The sequence below is a fragment of the Daucus carota genome, chromosome 3, assembly GCF_001625215.2.
Source record: "Daucus carota subsp. sativus chromosome 3, DH1 v3.0, whole genome shotgun sequence".
In the NCBI taxonomy this organism is placed as follows: Eukaryota; Viridiplantae; Streptophyta; class Magnoliopsida; order Apiales; family Apiaceae; genus Daucus; species Daucus carota.
This window is the reverse complement of record NC_030383.2, coordinates 40,545,709-40,564,893: the sequence shown is the minus strand read 5'-3', so window position 1 is coordinate 40,564,893 and position 19,185 is coordinate 40,545,709. Positions and strand designations below refer to the sequence as shown.

General features: G+C 37.3%; 1 protein-coding gene and 1 non-coding gene across 2 annotated transcripts; one reads left to right on the top strand and one right to left on the bottom strand.

Annotated features, from left to right (window-relative positions):
- The first annotated feature begins 12,406 nt into the window (after positions 1 to 12,406).
- LOC108210861 (cytochrome b5) lies at positions 12,407 to 14,770 on the top strand. The gene is made up of 4 exons (XM_017382306.2): positions 12,407 to 12,545; positions 12,651 to 12,751; positions 13,919 to 13,985; positions 14,115 to 14,770. Exons 2-4 carry the CDS (start codon positions 12,665 to 12,667, stop codon positions 14,363 to 14,365), a joined length of 405 nt encoding a protein of 134 aa, XP_017237795.1. The 5' UTR covers positions 12,407 to 12,545; positions 12,651 to 12,664; the 3' UTR covers positions 14,366 to 14,770.
- Positions 14,771 to 15,417: 647 nt separating this feature from the next.
- Positions 15,418 to 15,497, bottom strand: TRNAL-UAG (transfer RNA leucine (anticodon UAG)). Its single transcript has one exon. It is a non-coding gene; the product is annotated as a tRNA-Leu (tRNA).
- Between the last annotated feature and the right edge of the window lie 3,688 nt (positions 15,498 to 19,185).

Sequence of the window (19,185 nt, the reverse complement as noted above, 5' to 3'; positions counted from 1 at the left end):
TTCGGTTCTTGTTGTTGGATGCTATGCAAACTTCTATTTTATATTTGAGCGATGCACTAATTGTCAGTGTGAGTTAGAAATAGATGTACTTAAAACATTGTAACTCATATTCTTCTCTCAGTGGAGCATCACATTGATATGCAATTGGTTTTGGCGTATCATCATCACTATTCCTCTGATAATGGCTTATATTGTGGATATTTAGGATCTATTTTTACTGAATATTGATGTTTTGATCAAAATGTTGTTGTAAATTGTGTATTTTGATTGGGTATATATCAAAAAATTAAATTAAATTTATATATACACTACTAGAAAAAGTAGGTATAACATCGCGGCTTTAACATCGGTTGTAAAAAGCATCGATGTTAAAAGCATTTCCAACATCAAAAGTGAAAAAACTGATGTGAAAGAGTACTTTAGACATCAGTAATTAAAATAATTGATATTGTATCTGCGGTTTAAAAATGAAAAACACGCGGGTTTTGTTTCCCCTTTTATCAGACAAAAATACACCCCTTTCTGTACTTAACCAAAAAGACACCCAAATTCATTTTATTTCGTTTCTTTCTCCTCCCTTCAGACAGCGTCCCTAGCTCTCTCACACCCCGCTACTTCTCTGCCCTCTCTCACTCTCGCAATGTGTGTGTGTGTTGCTCAACTTCTAGTGGAGTATCACACTAATATTCATCTACCAATAAAGTATCAACTTGATACTCAAGTACTAGTTGTGATGTATTATCATGATAATCCTCTTACAGTCAAATATTTTATGGGAATTTAGGGTCCTCCTCACAGGACAATCGTATTTTGGTTCATTGTTGAGGCATGTGCATGTTGGATATTTGAGACTCTTCTTTATGAATACTCCCTCCTTCCCATTTTAATTGTCCACTTTGCACAAATCACACAAATTAAGAAGTATTAAATGTGATATGTTGTTATCATTGTCATGCATTGGTTATACAAATATACTACTAAGTTTTCATTCATTTTGGTTAAAAGTCAACATAGTTTGCATTGTAAATAATGAAAATTGTGTGAACTAGTAAATGTTAACATTGAAACTTGTTGTAATTTGTATTGGACAAAGAAAATGGACAAATAATATGGGAAATTTTTTCTTGACAAAGTGGACTATTAATATGGGAAGGAGGGAGTATTTGTATTTTTGTTAAACAGTTTTTAAAATTGAGTGTTTTGACAAGACATTCTGCCAAGAATTTAATTGAACTTATAAATATATATATTGCTCCATTCTCATTGGAATATCACACAGATCCTCATCTACCAGTGGAGTATCATCCTGATACTCAATTGATTGTGATATATCATTATGATAATTCTCTTACAGTCAAATATTTTGTGGGTATTTAGGAGCCTCCTTACCGATGTTCGTATTTCGGTTAAATTTTGTTGAGGCAACGACATCTTGTATTAGATTGGGGTCTATATTTTTGTAATTAGTATATTTTCTAATATTTTTTGAACGAGTCAGGTTTATATGTCTTTGGAATTGTCTCCGCCTAATATTGGTTGCAGTGTGACGCTGTCCATGGCTGCTAGCCTGCTATTCCTCTTCTTTCCCTAACAAACGCTCCTTTTTGCCATATATTGGTGTTGGTCAATGTTAGTTGAACATAATTTTATATAGGCCGGTGAATCATGTGCACCTTCTTTATCACAGGCATTGTCTTCATTATAATTAAAATTAATTATTTTTTAAAAACTATTAAATTTAAATAAATTTCAAATCTAACATACAATATTATGATATATAAATTTGTAAAAGAATAGTCCCTCTACCCACCTATTTTCATACAGTTTGATGCATTACTTGACACATTTTCAAGATTTTTCTTAAATATAATTCTATAACTTATTTTGAAAAAAATTTATTTGTGAATAAAAATATAAACACTATGTTTTCTTTCAGCACAAACAAAAATTAAAATAATCAACTATATATTATAAGACTTTAAAATGCTTGTAAAACTCTATGTCCCAAACGTATACAATTCGGTGAGAATAGTGGGATCTAGGGAGTAACATTTAGAGCAAGTCTAATAGGGTTACCTATCTCATTCTTATTAATAATATAAAATAATGAATCCTATTGAATCTTAGTGATTTAGGTAATCTACTTTTAGTGTCAACTCCAATAACAATCCCTATATTTGTTCTCCTAAAATTATTTTAATAATAAATTTGAGAGAGAAATAGGGAAAGAGAAGGAAAAGACAAAGAAAGAAGGAGAGAGATGATTATTTTATTCATAAATATTAAATAGGTAATGGTTAGGAGTTACTTATAAATAGCTAATGGCTAGGAGATTTGAGGTTGTACTAGTGATTTAAGTAACCACTAGGAGAGTGTTGGAGTGGTTTTTTTTAGTACATTACCTAAATGTGAGTTTGGGAAAAAGTTTAAGTAACCTATTGAACTTGCTCTTAAAACTTGAAAAAAGTTCAATTTATTGATGAAATAATTTTAGATATATTTTTATTCCACTGTACACTCATATTGGAACTTTCATAAATTTTTAATGAACTTCAAATATATATATATAATATATAGAGGTAATTGTATATCGCACCCCATAACAATTGATCAAAAACGATATTGTACTCATACTTTGAGAAACTCTCGCACCCCCTATCTTTACATTTCAATAACGATACGCACATCCTCCGTTAACTTCCGTTAAAATACTCCCTTCATCTTAATTTACATGTCACTTTTGCTTTTCGAGGAGTCAAATTGACTAATTTTTGACCAACTATTAGAAAATATTTATTTATTATTTTAAGAAATAGAAAGTTACATATTAAAATAAACTAGATTTACTTTTTGATGATATTTTAATAGGCTAGATTATTTTATTAGAAAATACTCCCTCTGTCTCTTTATTCTTTTCCCATATGGGATGTCGGCACTGTTCATAACATGAGACAAATTATTAATTTACACATAATTTATAGAACCAAATATAGCCATGAGTGATCTTGTTAGATTCGTATTTATGAGTACTTTAATACGGTGAAATTTTTATATTTAATATTAATACAAAATTAAAGATATTAATGATCAAAAATGTGTGTTGGCAAACGTGTCGAAGGCAAACAAGAAAAGTATTAAGAGACGGAGGGAGTATTAGTAAGATCATTTTTAGGAAATAGTAAGTTACGTATTAGTGTATTGACGCAGTTGTTGGACCTTGGCCCGAGTGATTTCGCCCGGGCAAAAGTCCAAAGTGAAAGCATGAACACGGAGCACAACTCCGAAAAGGAAGGAGGCTCAAGTAAAGCCGATCTATATTAGTGATGAGTACACGTGGAACTAGGAAAATTTACGGGCGACACCTCGTCAGTAATCAGATGGGTCAAAGAGAGAGTCAAAGAAACAATAAAAATAATTATTTTTATTAGTGTTACTCTCTCCGTCCCCTTTTACATGTCCATTTTGCTTTTCGAGGAGTTAAATTGACTAAATTTTGACTAAATATTATAAATTATTCATTCATTATTTTTGAAATCTGAAAATTGCATATTAAAATAGACTAAATATACTTTCTAGTGGTATAATTTTTACTATTTTTCATAATTATATGATACATGTAAATTTCAGTCAAAATACAGTCAATTTGACTGGTCAACAGTCAAACTGGACATGTAAAAGAGGACGGAGGGAGTACTATTTAAGTTTAATAAAATTATATTTCTGCTAGTATCCAGATGGTCAAAACTTCAATATGTGATGCCCATGACTTAGAATTACGTGTAATATTGAATTTGTCATGGTCAATAATAGAGGGAAGTCGTGCCGGTATCTGTCTATTAATATTACAAATTTTTATTTTTTTGCGTTTTCCAATTTATAATTTATGTATGAATTAAAAAAAAAATATAATGATGAAATATTTATTGATCGAATTTAGAAAGAAAAAGAAAAGGCAAGCTAGTAGTATTATTTTTTTTTTTGAAAATAAGAATAAATCTCAACGAGAATCGGCAATTCACTGTGATAATTCTTTCATTCAAGAAAGCTTATTATCTAACCATCGGATATGCAAGATGACCGGGAAAATTTAGACAATAAAACTTTAATGTCCGAAAAGAAAAACGGCCTTCTTCCAAGAATCCTGAAAATAAAACAAGAGAAACAAAAAGAATATAAGTCGATATATTTAACAGATTATATCAAAATATTCCCACAATCATGATAACTCATGATTGAGACAATTAAGCTCTTAATTAAGGCAAAATAATAAAATATTAATATCCTTAATTAAGACACAATTAACGCCCTCAATAATTGAGGCTCAATTTACGCCCTCAATAATTGAGGCACAATTTACGCCCTTAATAAAGAGGCATAATTAACTAGGCACAATTACCGCCCCCAATTAAGGCACAATTAGCGCACTTTCCTTTCTGAAATCGAATCCCGTCCTGAAACCGCCGTCACCGCCACCATCGGCCACCACCGCTATGCTATCGATCAAGTTGCCTCGTCGTATGCGAAGCGAATAACGAAGCGTATCACATGTAACACGAAAAATCGCCAAAAACCAAACAAAACACATGGATTAAACAAACAAACAAATACACACAAACAAACAAGATTAAAATCAACACCTTTCGCAATTCCACTCAAAATCATGAGAAAAATAAAGAATATCGTAAATAATTGTAATAGAAGGACATACCATATTATATTGTTCAAGTAAGAAATATCAAAAATCAAGAGGAGACATACCCATGAACTGATTAGAAGAAGCATGAGCACATTTTGCAGATTTTCCCATGCATATTCCCAGAATCCCAGCTAGTAGTATTATTAGAGCATCTCCAAGGGATTAAAACCCTTAGCTAAATTATCTATATGGCATCTAATTGGCATCTAGTGGCACTATTTAGATATCATGTAAAAAGTGAAGTACTCCAACCATTAATTCTTAGCAAAAAAATTTAGATAACTAAAATTGGGGTTGCTACATTTGTAAAATCTTTAGAGTTATTATGTATAATTTTAGATAATATAATTATACATAACACCATTGGAATGTGTTAACGGAGGAATCTGGTGATAACAAGATTCGGGGAGGGTTGCTGGAACTTGTGGTGGATGATGACGGCGGACGACGGAGTACGGGTGGTGTTTTTGGGTTTGGCTGAGATCGTTCAAGGAATCAGAGTTTTCTCACAAGAGCGAAGGAGTATTCGTTCTTGCAAGGGTTGTGACTTATCCCCAAACGATGTGCCTACGTACCCTATTTATAGGGATCAAGCCAGACGTAGTTCTTGGGGAACAAGTAACCTAATCAGAATAGGTTTCTCATTCCCTGTTTCCAGCTATGGGCCACCGCCTCAGATCAGACGGATATGGGCTTCTGGAGCCCAGCCTCCTCCGAGGAGCATGAAACTAGGTGGGCTGACCAGCACTAGCCCACATGGACCTCCTCAGACTCAGCTGTTTGGGCCAGCCCTCCGTCCTCTCATAGGGCGAGGCTGATGGTGGGCCTGGGCCCTGGATAAAACAATAATAACTAGGCCCGAGAGCCAGGCGTATTCGGCCCTTTTCAGCATTGGGCGAGGAAGGTAAGCATTGGGCGAGGTCCATCAGCAATGGGCGAGGACCCTCTTGAAGACTTGAGCCGCTAGTCAATGGGCCGCGTAGCCTGATACATGCCTAGGACGAGGGTCCATACTGGGCGAGGACACTAACTAGGCGAGGACTGTCCCGTCGACCTGGGTCCATATGTTACTGGGTCCTCACTTCCTGGGCTTCATAGATGGCGAGGCCCATAGAATGGGCGAGGACAATCTCAGAGATTGGCTTTTTCCGTGAATTGAGGCGAGATCTACGCAATCATCTACTGAGTTGATATTTGGGCATAACAACTACCCCCCAAGCCCTTGAAGCACTGGTGCGAAAGGGTTTTGAAGAAGCAATAGGCGAGGAATATGATTCGTTCTCGCCTCCTCCTGCTCGATATATATAAAAATCTTCGTATCGACTTATAGATTTCTAGGAAAATCTCCAAAAAATTGGATCGATCTTCCATAAGTCGCCATTCTTGTTCAAGAGTCGTGCCTCGAAGGACGAGAAATCTGCCCAATCGGGGCACGCCACGTGGCTTTGACAGTTGTAGATTTCCCGCCTCTTCTCACCTCTATATAAAGGCGGCTTCTTTTCTTCCATTTCTTCATCTTATTCCCACGAAGTGCTGCTGGATCTCTCTCTCGAAAGCTCTACATTAGGCGACGCTCTTATCAAAGCTTCGCACCTTATTCTCCTTTCTGAAATCACAGGTACGCACGTCAGCTTTTTTGTAATTCAATTTTCTTTGCATTTACTTGCTTTGCATTTAGTCACGACCTAGGCACTTTAGGTCCTTCAGATGTCTATTAGGAGTAACGACATAGGCGTCAAAACGATAGAGGGCGAGGAACCCGCTAATTCAAGACCATCATAATTACTCAGGGCGAGGACCTTGCATAAGCGTCGTCGCCCTTTGTTTCTTTGCTTCTTTTCTTGACTTCTTCCTTTTCTTCTTTCATCAATTATCATCATTGATTCTATTCTCGCCATCTCTCTTTCAGATGACGAACTCCCAACGCTCACACCCCAGTGCTGAGGCCCCATTTGATTCATGGTCATCGCTCAAGGTTGACCCAAGAGCAGGTGAGGATTTGGATTCAGCGTGGTTAAGAGCCCATCAGGGCGAGGCGGGTCCCTCTCGTCGCCCAGACCAACAGCAGATTGTCAGCATCTCTTCAAGTGACGCAGAGAGCGTCCACAAACCTCATAAAGAGGATGATTCTTTGGAAGAGCTTTTTGAGGGTTTAGACCTCCCTGAGTCTTCTCGCCCTATCTTAGGAGTTGGGAAAGGCAAACAACTGCGGATTTGCCGAAATATCTACCACGACCTTCCTGAGGGCGAGGAAGGTGAAGGCGAAGACGACGAAGAAGGTGGAGACGAGAATCAGGGCGAGGGAGAGCAGAGATCCGATAACAGAGAATCAGCATCTGAGGGCGAGGATGATGAGGTCACAATATCCGCCTCGCCTATTCGCTATGCCATGGAATGTCCTTCTCCTCCCGACAATCCCTACATTCCTCAGACCTTCGATCATGATCTCGACTTCGACTTCGAGGAGGATGTTCCGGAGAAGGAAAGGAACAAGCATCGTCATATCAATAATACAGTCACTTGTGCTGGTCTTTCTTCGCAAATCTCTTCGGATGAGATTATGTGGATGATCGAATATTACAACCTTCAGGGTAGATGGTACCGTCCTCGCCGTTTCATGAGGATGCATAGATTTAATTTTGATGGTCTCCCCTGTCCTCGCATGGTGCTGACCAATAAGCTGGTGGAACTTGGCTTTGGATGGCCTATGCATCCTTGGTTACTGAAGCTTGTAAACCATTATGGCGTCGCCCCCATTCAAATCGGCCCAAACAGCTGGAGGCTCGCCATAGGCATCTACATGATGTATCGCGACCTTGGGTTCCCAGAACCTTCCATGCTTGAGATGGATCACTTCCTTTCCCTGAGGAAGACGGGCGAGGACTACGGTTTCTTCTACCTCACCCTTCACCCTTGTCATCATAAGAAGGGCTTTTCAGTTGGGAACCCCAGTAATATGAAATTCTGGAAACCCGATTATTTCTATCTCTATGACATTCCTCGCCAGAGGGTGTCATTCAACTTGGACCCCTGTAAGTAATCCCATCGTCGCCTTCTTATCTTTCATCCTCGCCTACTCTTCAAACTTATCTTTATCTTTTTCCAGATAAACCACGGCAGGCTGAGCTCAAGGACGAGCTTTTGGCTCGTGCTCAAAGGGTGGATGATCTTGACATCGCCCAGAAGGATCTTGATAAATTGGTGACCCCGGAGTCACTCAAAAAATACGGCTTTTATAACGACGGGTTTGGTCAAGTTCCTTTGATAAAATTCGATAAAAGAAATAAGTCCAAAAAAGCTATGGAGTGTCTAAAGAGATCTCTAGCTTCTCTGACTGGCAAAGGTGAGGACGTCGCCCAATAGGTCTTTGTCGTTACTCATTTGCTTAGGCTTTCGCTGTCAACTAAATGTTCCTCGCCTTTTGCACACACTCGTCGCCACATATTTGCTTATCTTTATCGCATTGTCTGCTTTTTCTATCTTCATTATGTTCTTCGCCATTCATACATACGTCGCCTAATCCTCGTACTTGGCTTTCTTTTCAGGAAAAATGGCTGAGCTTCCTTTCGGTAATAACCCATTCGCCCAAAGTGGTCAGGTCCCTGTCCCACAGCCTCGCACCACAATCTCCATCAATACCACCACCACTCCTCGCCAAAGGCAAACCCTCCCTGTAACAGAGAAAGATCAGAGGGCGAGGAACAAGAATAAGCGAGGAATTGAGGAGGAGGTCGCTGCTTCAAAGAAAAAGCCGAAGAGAGGCGAGGAATCTGTCCCCAGTTCCGTTTCGGTGGCCTTCGGGGTTCTGGCGGAGGACCACTTCGACGCCGAGGATGTTAAAGTCTGGTCGTCCAAGAAGGCCGAGGAAGCTGAACACAGCTTTAAGCTGGGTTTGGGCGAGGCATTCTTTCAGGGGTTGAACGTCCTCTCCGCCAAGAACGCTCATATCGCAGAGCTGACCAAGGTAAATGCCGAGCTTAAGAAGGAAGTAACCTCGTCTTCTGACAGGCTGAAAGATCTTCAGCAAAAATACAAGGATGACATGAAGACGAGGGATACCCAATTCAAACAATGCCAAAAGGCACTCAATGAGCTTTCTGAATCCTCGACCGCAGCTGCCAACCTCGCCAATTCTACCATTACCGGGCTTCAAGCAGAGCTCGAAAACGAGAGGGCTTCAAAGTCTAAGGAGTTAAGTGATGCCTACCGCCTCGGCTTCCTTGGTTACCTCACCAACTTCCTCGCCGCAGACCCTGATTACGATTGGTCTAAGTTCTTTGCTCCTTCTACCCCGGCCTATATGGCGGGTTTCAAAGAATCCAACGCTGCAGACATAGAAAAGGCGAGGAAGGAGCTTGAGGCGAAGATTCTATCTGAGAAGGAGGCCCTTTCCAAGAAAGGAGGCGAAGTAACTCAGGGCGAGGAAGGTGATAAAGGAAACGGCGAGGCTAATGCCTCCAAGCAGCAGAACTGATGAACCTTCCTGTTTTTCATTCATCTTTTTTAAGTTATTCCAAGTACGTTCGGAGTGCGAGCCCTCCGTAATTGGCTTCGCGGTTGTATTTGAACTTAACTTATCACTGTTCTGAAACTTTGGTCTTCAAGGGGACGTCGCGTCCCGGGAGTATCGTAGTGCAAGCTCCGGGGTGTTATAGTGCGAAACCTATCATCAGCCTTCTTGTTTGATTCTGGTGGTTCTGTTACGGGTTCCTTCCCTTGGCGATGTGTCTTATGGGAGGACCTGGCCCTGCTCCCTTCTCCTCCAGTGTAGTGACGACGACTCTGCTCGTGCGGCTTCCCGGTGTCTTTGGACAGCGACCGTACCACGTCTTCCATGGAATCCAGGCGGGTAGAGACAGCTTTCATGGTATTGGTGAAGGCGGCGAAGGTGTCGAAGATCTGGGTGTTGGACATCATGATGGGTGCTTGAATTGTTGTCAAGGGAGTGTTGAGCAGGGATTGCTGATTGTCGGACGGTGGTGGTGGTGGCGCATCAGTAATCTCGATGACAGTTGGGTCCACCGGAGCCTTCTGGTTCTGATCCGTAGCGTCGTTCTTCATATCCTGAGACATCCTTCCTCCAATAGATGTCAAAAAGCCCCTCCTTCTAGCGCCAATTGTTAACGGAGGAATCTGGTGATAACAAGATTCGGGGAGGGTTGCTGGAACTTGTGGTGGATGATGACGGCGGACGACGGAGTACGGGTGGTGTTTTTGGGTTTGGCTGAGATCGTTCAAGGAATCAGAGTTTTCTCACAAGAGCGAAGGAGTATTCGTTCTTGCAAGGGTTGTGACTTATCCCCAAACGATGTGCCTACGTACCCTATTTATAGGGATCAAGCCAGACGTAGTTCTTGGGGAACAAGTAACCTAATCAGAATAGGTTTCTCATTCCCTGTTTCCAGCTATGGGCCACCGCCTCAGATCAGACGGATATGGGCTTCTGGAGCCCAGCCTCCTCCGAGGAGCATGGAACTAGGTGGGCTGACCAGCACTAGCCCACATGGACCTCCTCAGACTCAGCTGTTTGGGCCAGCCCTCCGTCCTCTCATAGGGCGAGGCTGATGGTGGGCCTGAGCCCTGGATAAAACAATAATAACTAGGCCCGAGAGCCAGGCGTATTCGGCCCTTTTCAGCATTGGGCGAGGAAGGTAAGCATTGGGCGAGGTCCATCAGCAATGGGCGAGGACCCTCTTGAAGACTTGAGACGCTAGTCAATGGGCCGCGTAGCCTGATACATGCCTAGGACGAGGGTCCATACTGGGCGAGGACACTAACTAGGCGAGGACTGTCCCGTCGACCTGGGTCCATATGTTACTGGGTCCTCACTTCCTGGGCTTCATAGATGGCGAGGCCCATAGAATGGGCGAGGACAATCTCAGAGATTGGCTTTTTCCGTGAATTGAGGCGAGATCTACGCAATCATCTACTGAGTTGATATTTGGGCATAACAGAATGAATCTAGCACCTTTTAGCTATAATTTTAGATGATTATTCATATGTCATATTATAGCTAATAAATATGCATAACACCTTTGGAGATGCTCTTAGTAGTATTATTTAGTTGGGAAGTAAGAAAGGGAGCGCTGGCCGCTGGTTGTTTGTTGGCGTTATTTATTTGACCATTTAAATCATGGTGCAGCAACAGCTCTGCAGCACGCCAGCCACTAAAGTTGTAACCTACTCCTTTTAGCAGCCACATAATATATTCCATAAATATTTTCTTAAAAAAGAGAGAATAGTAGAATATACATATACAGTAACTGATTACTCCTTCTAGGTGTGCTATAAGTGCACGAATTTATATATATTTCAATATGGTGTATAGTTTAAATTAATATTAAGAAATAAAATATAGTTTATATAATTATCTTCAAAAATTATAGGAACAATATTAATTCAAAAATAAAAAGATACTGATATGCAAGCCAAAATCAAATGACAACTTAATTAGCCGGAGGAAGTAATGTTCAGAGTGGTCTTTAAAACAAATCAAATGACCAGAAAACATGTTAAATTTTTATGACTAATCCATGGTTGGATTACTGGATAACTCAGTTATTAAGAATTTATCCTCTGTCGTCCTAGATCCTGGTTCACCTGGCTCATCCCGAAAGTTTCGTAGAACAGATACTCTATAAAACATGTTTGTCAAAAAAAAATAAAAATAGTCTACTCTACTTTCGAAAATATATAATACATCCTTGTTATAATTATGATTTTTAAATTTTTATTTTTCATTGAAAAATAAATTTTCATTTATTTAATTATATTTTATATGTTAGATGTGTTTGGTTCAAATTTAAAATTATTTTAAATACACGATCACCTGCAATTGTGATTTTACACTATACTTAAAAATCTAATTATATCTACTTAGTGGTGTTCAATCAAAAGCATTAAAGATTTCTTAAAATCTGGAAATATTCAAAAATTAATAAATTTCATGAATTATATAATATGATTAATTTTGTGAAATTGTTTAACATAGAATTCACGAAATTTCAAAATTTATGCATAATCCTATAATTATACATCAATTCTACTACTCCCTCCGTTTCAAATTAGATGTCCACTTTAAAAAATTCACACAGTTTAAGAAAAGTGGTTATTCACATATTAATTGCATTAAATGATCAAAATATGTGGGGTGAGATTGATCTCGGAAATAGGAATAAGAGATATGTGGAGTAGAATTGACTTTGGAAATATGATTTTGCATTGAAAGTTGAAGTGAACAAGTAATTTGAAACAAAAAAATTTCTTCAAAGTGGACATGTAAATTGAAACGGAGGGAGTATATTTTAATTGAAATCCGTTACAATTCACATAAATATAAAATTGTCTATAATCCTTGAAAATTTACATACTATTACTAATCTATTAAATTCTGATCTGAATATACCTACTAAATTCGACCTTCGTAAAAACTTTAATCAAGAGTTATAATTTGTATCAAGTAAATTTTGTTGGAAAAATTTGTTTGGTCCGAACTGGAATCTTAGATCATGATTCGTTAAAAATAGAAAACTGAGGTGTGTTGATTCGAAGTCATTAAAAACGGGTTAGCCGGCCAGCGATAGCCAATTAGCCAACCACATTAATATTTTTAAGAATGTGGTAAACATGCGATCATCAGGGACAGTATTGTAATAATAGAACCCACCCAGGGACGTTTTGGTAATTCAAACGTTGTATCAAGATTCAAGACGTTTGTAAAATGTAGACAACAAGTGCTATAAAGCCTCTTTGAGATTACGTTATTGCTGCTCTCTCTCTCTGAAAGAAACTTTTGGGCAGAGAGAAATATAAATCTCTTTTGTTTCAGAGAGAAATATAAATCTCTTTTGTAAGTCATATATATTTTGTTGTATGAGTTGTATATACTAATTGTTGATAGATTCTTATGGGGTTTCTGTGTGTTTTTTTGATTGAATCTTGTTGACTGGTGCAGTAGCAACTGAAAAAATGGCTTCGGATCCCAAGACCCACAAGTTTGAGGACGTGGCTATCCACAACAAAACTAAGGATTGCTGGCTTATCATTGCTGGAAAGGTCAGATCTTTCTTGCTTTTCTTGATTTTCCAGTGTTCAAGATTGCAGCTTTTTTTTTTATTGCCTAGTTTTGTTGATGATCTGTTGATTTTCAGATGTTATTATCTTGAAATTCACTTGTTTTTTGATTATATGAGCTGCCTGCTGAAATCATGTTTCTGGGTCATTTCTGTTTGATGTATCTACTGTGTGTCTGTGTGTAAGCATGAGGTTAATTTTTTGGTTTTAGAATTGTTAAGATTTTTTCTGATCTGAAGGAATTAGTTGAATTGTTTGGATTGTTGGGATGGTTTTAAGTTGGGGGATCACATGGCGGTAGCACAATTAAAATCGTAAGATGATTTTTAAAATTTCATCATAAAGTTCTGACTTTCTGTTATAGAATTGTTAAGAATTTTTCTGATCTGAAGTAATTAGTTAAATTATTTGAATTGCTAGAATGGTTTAAGTTGGGGGATCACATGGCGATAGCACAATTGAAATCGTAACATGATTTTTAAAATTTCATCATAAAGTTCTGACTTTATATGTTTTATTGACAAATTCTATCGGCCCCCTTTATAACTTTTGCTATATAGACACTGTTTATTCTTGTTGTATATAAAGTCATGCTTGGCTATTCCAGTTGAGAATTTTTTTTCCTGTGAAAGAATAACTGAAAGCTTTCCATTTATTAGAATTAAATGTCAAATCATTGTTTCAGGTTAGGCAGATAAATATAAAAAGTGGTCCGTTTATTGTAATAAGGTTATTGACTCGATCTTTTAGATGCTGGTAGACTTAATTTACTATAATTTTAAATAAAAAGACTTCTGATGCTTTCATAATAAGTTGGTGTTTTGCATTCTAGAATTTGCTTAAATTCCAAATATTAACATCCCATATAGGCCTTTCAAAATAAGGTATGCAATGACCATTCAAACTTCTTCAAAGTAGTAATTACTTTCTAGTGAATCCCTTAGTAAGCTAATTGTAGCTCTCAAGTGAAGATGTTATTGCAAAGAGTTGCAACCATTGATCTGCTGATGATACATTATACATTTGTCTATGACGGAATCTGTTGTTTAATGTAGACAATAATTAGAAAATTTTCCATTTCATTTTTGGAGTTGCAGTTACTTCATCAACCTTAGTTGTCACACTCAAAATTTTAAATGACTATCACAGGTGTATGATGTCACGCCATTCATGGATGATCACCCTGGAGGTGATGAGGTCCTTCTAGCAGCAACAGGTAATACTTTGATATGTTTCCGTCGTCTTTTGTTTTCTGGCTAAAGTTTGGTTCTTTTCCACTTTCTCTCTTTACAAATTTGTAGCTTATACTAGGAAAGTATTCTTAACCTTGTCATAAATTCTGTAGGGAAAGACGCAACAGATGATTTCGAAGACACTGGTCACAGTGATAATGCTAGAGAGATGATGGACAAGTACTACATTGGCGAGATAGACCCCTCAACTGTTCCCCAGAAACGCACTTATGTTGCACCGCAGCAAGCTCACTACAATCCTGACAAGACCCAGGAGTTTGTGATCAAGATTTTACAGTTTCTTGTCCCTATCTTGATCTTGGGTTTAGCATTTGCAGTTCGACAATACACCAAAGAGAAATAGGCGGTTGTAAGTTATGTCCAGGATCAGATGGTTGCACTGAGCTTCCAAATTCAGAAGTTATAACAGTTACTTTTAATAGTGTTTATGTCCGCTGAACTTGAACATGAGTTCATAATTTGATCCCTAGTGTCAGTTCTGATTCTTGGATGTCTTATTGTATCACCGAAGACTAAAGTTGTGTTCTGTTATGTGACAATCGGCAGAGTATTGTGGCATTTCTCGGGGACCTATTTGCCCTCGTTGAAATGTTACTTTACGTCTTTTTATCAATCCTTTTTCCTAGTTGTGGTAAACATTTCATTTCGTCCATTGTTAACTAGTTCAGAAGCATAATGCTCTGATCTTCTGATGTGGTTTAAGCTGCATTGAACATCAATAATATAGTAATTTTGTTATTTTTTTTTCCATTTAGCCAATTTATATCCTAGGCAAAATTTTAGATTTTTGTTATATCTTTCGTCCCTATTTCAATTTGGTTGTAGAATGTATCGTGATGATCCAGTTTTGTGGATTATACAAGGCATGTTGAAAGGTTACCGATAAGTAACACATTAATAGACCGTGATTCATAATATAACAACAATAAGGTTTGTTTTAAAATCATACCAATGATCAATGTATAGAAAGATAGCCATAATCAATGTATAGAAAGATAGCCCTTCTTTATTACATGAAGTTTGCAACTACATCATGACGATTGGGTACCAAAGTAGATGATCCTCGATATCTTTGTTAAAGGCTCTCTTTATGTTGTTGCAAGGATCACGCATCTTGGAGTTCTCGCTCTCTTTGTCTATGTAAAAGTTACATATTTGTCGGAGGAAGCGGGTGCGTGAGCGTGTTTAATTATAAGAAAAACCTATACAAAATGGATGCATATTTAAATTATAAAAAAAATTGATATAAGACGGATGCATGAGCGTGTTTAATCATATAAAAACAAATGATATTCACAAGAACAATATATAGTCATTCGGATTCACAAGAACAATTCTCAAAATAAAAACTGAAAAATGACAGCAAGAACAATTCTCAAAATAAAAACTGAAAAATGACAGCTGTGGGATTTGAACCCACGCCCTTTCGGACCAGAGCCTAAATCTGGCGCCTTAGACCACTCGGCCAAACTGTCAGCATAAAAACGAAGCTGTGTTTTTACAAAATCACAGCATCTCATAGGGAGATGGGTGGTTCATGGAAACAGTTGGGTACTTCTCTCAGCATGCAAGTTTGTGAAACCCCACTGCCAATTACAAACATTGATGACAAACAAAGATCCCACATTGTTCATCCCAGTTACCCTGTCAACAGTGGCGGATCTGACTATGAAGTTAAGGGGGGTCAATTTTTTTGTAAAAAAAATTAAAAGGTGTCACAGAAAAATTAAGGGGGGTCAATTTCAATTTTACAACCTAAAAATATGTATAATATTAACAAACAAAAAAATTAAGGGGGGTCAACTGACCCCTCTTGCCCCTTCTAAGATCCGCCTCTGCCTGTCAAAACTGTAAAATGGGTAATCTAGATACAAAACAATGGACAAAAAGGATGTTACATGAGTTTGGAACTAACTGAAAACTAATCTTGAACTCTCTCGGTGTCTAGGCCTGCATCAAGCCAACAAGTTCAACCAGTTGGAAGTGCCATATGAAGGGGCACAACACACCATTTCTCGGTTGGAATTGGACTTAATTTCAATATTTCATGACACCGTTAAATATTATAAGATCATGTTGGAATCTTTCTCTTACACTTAAAATTTTAAGACACAAGTTTTGAAGTTGTGGACTTCATGCGACACAAGTTTTGAAGTATTGTGTTATTTAAATTATGAAAGTTGCGTTTTCCATGTGGCTCAACACTGCTATCTTCATTCTCAGTCCTCTGTCTTGGCGTCTGCCCTCCATATCTCTGCTTATATGTTCACCCACAGGACATCAGTTTCCTTTACCACATATACCTTAGATCGCCCTACTTTTACAAAACTAATACTCCTCCGACCTTGTATACATGTTCATTTAGAAAAAAAAATTGTCCCAAAGTACATGTCCCTCTCTTCTTTCTAACACAAGATTATCTCTATATTTATTATAATTTTTTTGAAACTCAAATTTATTCTCATCATTCAATACACTAAGGTTGTGTTCACTTGTAGTGAATGGAATGGAGGGAGAATGTAATGAATTTTGTACTCTAAAATGGTGTTGATCAAAGAAAATGTATATAATTTTCATTCCTTCAATCATTCAAATCTTACTATTTTAATTATAACTTTAACCCACATGTTTTGGAAGGAATGCTCATTCCATTTTTACATCAAGTTTCTTCACAATTTTTCTCACAAAAAATTTAACTACATTCATATTTTGTCACTATTGTTTCATACTTTCTTCTTTCTCCTTAAAACTTCTATATAATTTTTCATTCCATTCTCCCCTCATTCCATTCCATCTCATTCCATTCCATGAGGTGAACACAGCCTAAGTCTCTATATTTTTGTGATTTTTTTAAAGCTCAACTCTATTCTCACTTCTTAATACACTAATTAATGATATATGAAATAAAATTATCTAACCAATTTTTTTCTTAACATGCGTAATTTTTTCAAAAAGAACAATGTATAATGGGACTGAGGGAGTATAAATTGCTTGGAATCGTTTCATCTTGCAGTAGGTTATAAGTTTGTTTGGACGTTGATGCAAGATCGATCAATTATAATGATAAATATATATTGTAATTAGATTTAATCCGACCCTGCTTTCGAGATCATGATAGTCCTAATTAATAATGACAGTTTTTTTGACATATATTAACCGATTTTGCGATGGGTAAAATCCCTATTCCTTATAGAGTATAAACAAATCCAGTGCAAAGTTATAAACTCTCAATAGAACTCACCGAGTCTAAACTCCAAAATTATAAACTCTCAGTAGAACTAATCGAGTCCAAAGTTATCGAGTCCAAAATTATAAACTCTCTGATTAGAAGTCCCGGTTCCAAATTGGGAGTACAAGTACTAAAATGTGATACATAATTGAATATATTTTTAAAAAATCAATATATTCTTAGAAAATTACAGTGTTAAACATAATTTGTTACTTATCATTTAGTTATCTTTTCCACCAAACCACCACTATATATATAGACAAACATGCATGCAGATTCTCTGAGGTAGCTAATAAGTTGTGGGGGCTAGCAAAACTGGAATCTCACCTGCTAAAAAAAATAACAATATTAGGTCTGCCCGATGCTCAACTGCTCCGGTATGAACATTGAACAAGCTGGTAGTGAGTGGTAACTTAGCACTTTGTTTGTATTATCTCCAGAGACTAACAATATATTCTATAGGTTAAGTAAACAGTTGTTGAGCTGCATGCTAATTGTTGTTTAGCCGCATGCGTAGTTGTTAATTCACTTTATTACAGTAATACTTTATTAACTTGGAACCAGTTCAGATCTTGCTTAATTAGGTCATGATTTCGACTTTTCATATTAAACAATTTTTTATATGTGACTATAGTTCAAAATTTATATTTTCTCTAAAGGATTTCGGCATTTAAATGAATTATTACAAGGACAATGTAAATCCATGGCGAGTTTGTCCCGGCTTAAAACCGAGACTCAAGGATGATTGTGACTTTAAACTGAAAAAAATTTATTCGTATCGTATATCAAGTCAACTTAAAATCAGAAATAAGCGACAAACAGCGACAAAAAGAAAAAGAAAAACAAATAAGCGCCAAACTGACTTGAAGCCAGAAGTCAGTTTGTGGTACTTTTTTCAGTAAATTAATTTTTTTGAAGCTTTATTTTAATAAAAATTACTCTTAAGACATAAACTATACTATAAATCATTTTTATTTATATTATTATATTTTTAATAACTCATAAGTAATTAATAAATCAAAATTATCCAATATTTTAAGCTTCGATTATCATATTAATCACTAATGTTAAGTCATAAGTTATAAGCTCACTCGGCAGAAACATGCAACCTTGAAGCTGGCACACTACAGCAGCAGGGCAGAGTTGAAACTAATATTGGACTGAAAGCTACCAGAGGTAGGTCCTTTTCATTTATTACCCACCCCACTTTTTCCGATAAACAGGAGGGAGGGCAACAAGGACAAGGACGAGACCGTCTGGGCCAAGCTTCCTGAGAGCCTGAAATGTACTTAAATTTGCACCCGCGTCACCTTATTCTAAGGGACTTAAATTTTAATTTTGTCCCAGACTTTCGAATGATACGGAATGACCCTGCTTTTACTTAATGACATTCCAAACATCCGTCGGTGAATAAAAGCAAGTTATGAAGCCTGTGTGTGTAGATTGCTAATGGAATCCATAAAGTTAAAACATAACTCCTATGCATGTACATCCAATCATATACATCTCCATTGCTTTTGCCATTTCCCAGAGACACAGTCACAAAAAATTCTTAAATGAAAAGGGTCAAATTGCACACTATTTTGAGTATTTCAATCACATTTTGGCTTTTTGATGGAATGGCTGAAAACTCAATAAACAAAGTGAAACACTTTCTGGCATAACTCACTTTTTCACATGACGTGGGACTGCAGGCTATGCGAACAACAAAAACTTAAATTCACGACTCCAATTTCGGGTTTGGGAATTGCTCTCAAGCAAGTCCGGTCAGATTTAAGCTTGCTTGATTTACCGGAATCCAGTCCAAAACAATTTACTCTGAAGGTCAGTGGGGGGCAAGTACCCCTGCCCCCACCCTCAATCCGTCCCTGACTATAAAGTATATGAGAAGAAATGGAAGCATCACAGATATTATGAGTGTATATTAACTTAAT

Coding starts and splice junctions, on each gene's coding strand:
- LOC108210861 (XM_017382306.2), top strand. CDS start 12,665: ATGGCTTCGGATCCCAAGACCCACAAGTTTGAGGACGTGGCTATCCAC. Junction 12,752..13,918: donor GGCTTATCATTGCTGGAAAG/GTCAGATCTTTC, acceptor TGACTATCACAG/GTGTATGATGTCACGCCATT. Junction 13,986..14,114: donor GGTCCTTCTAGCAGCAACAG/GTAATACTTTGA, acceptor TAAATTCTGTAG/GGAAAGACGCAACAGATGAT.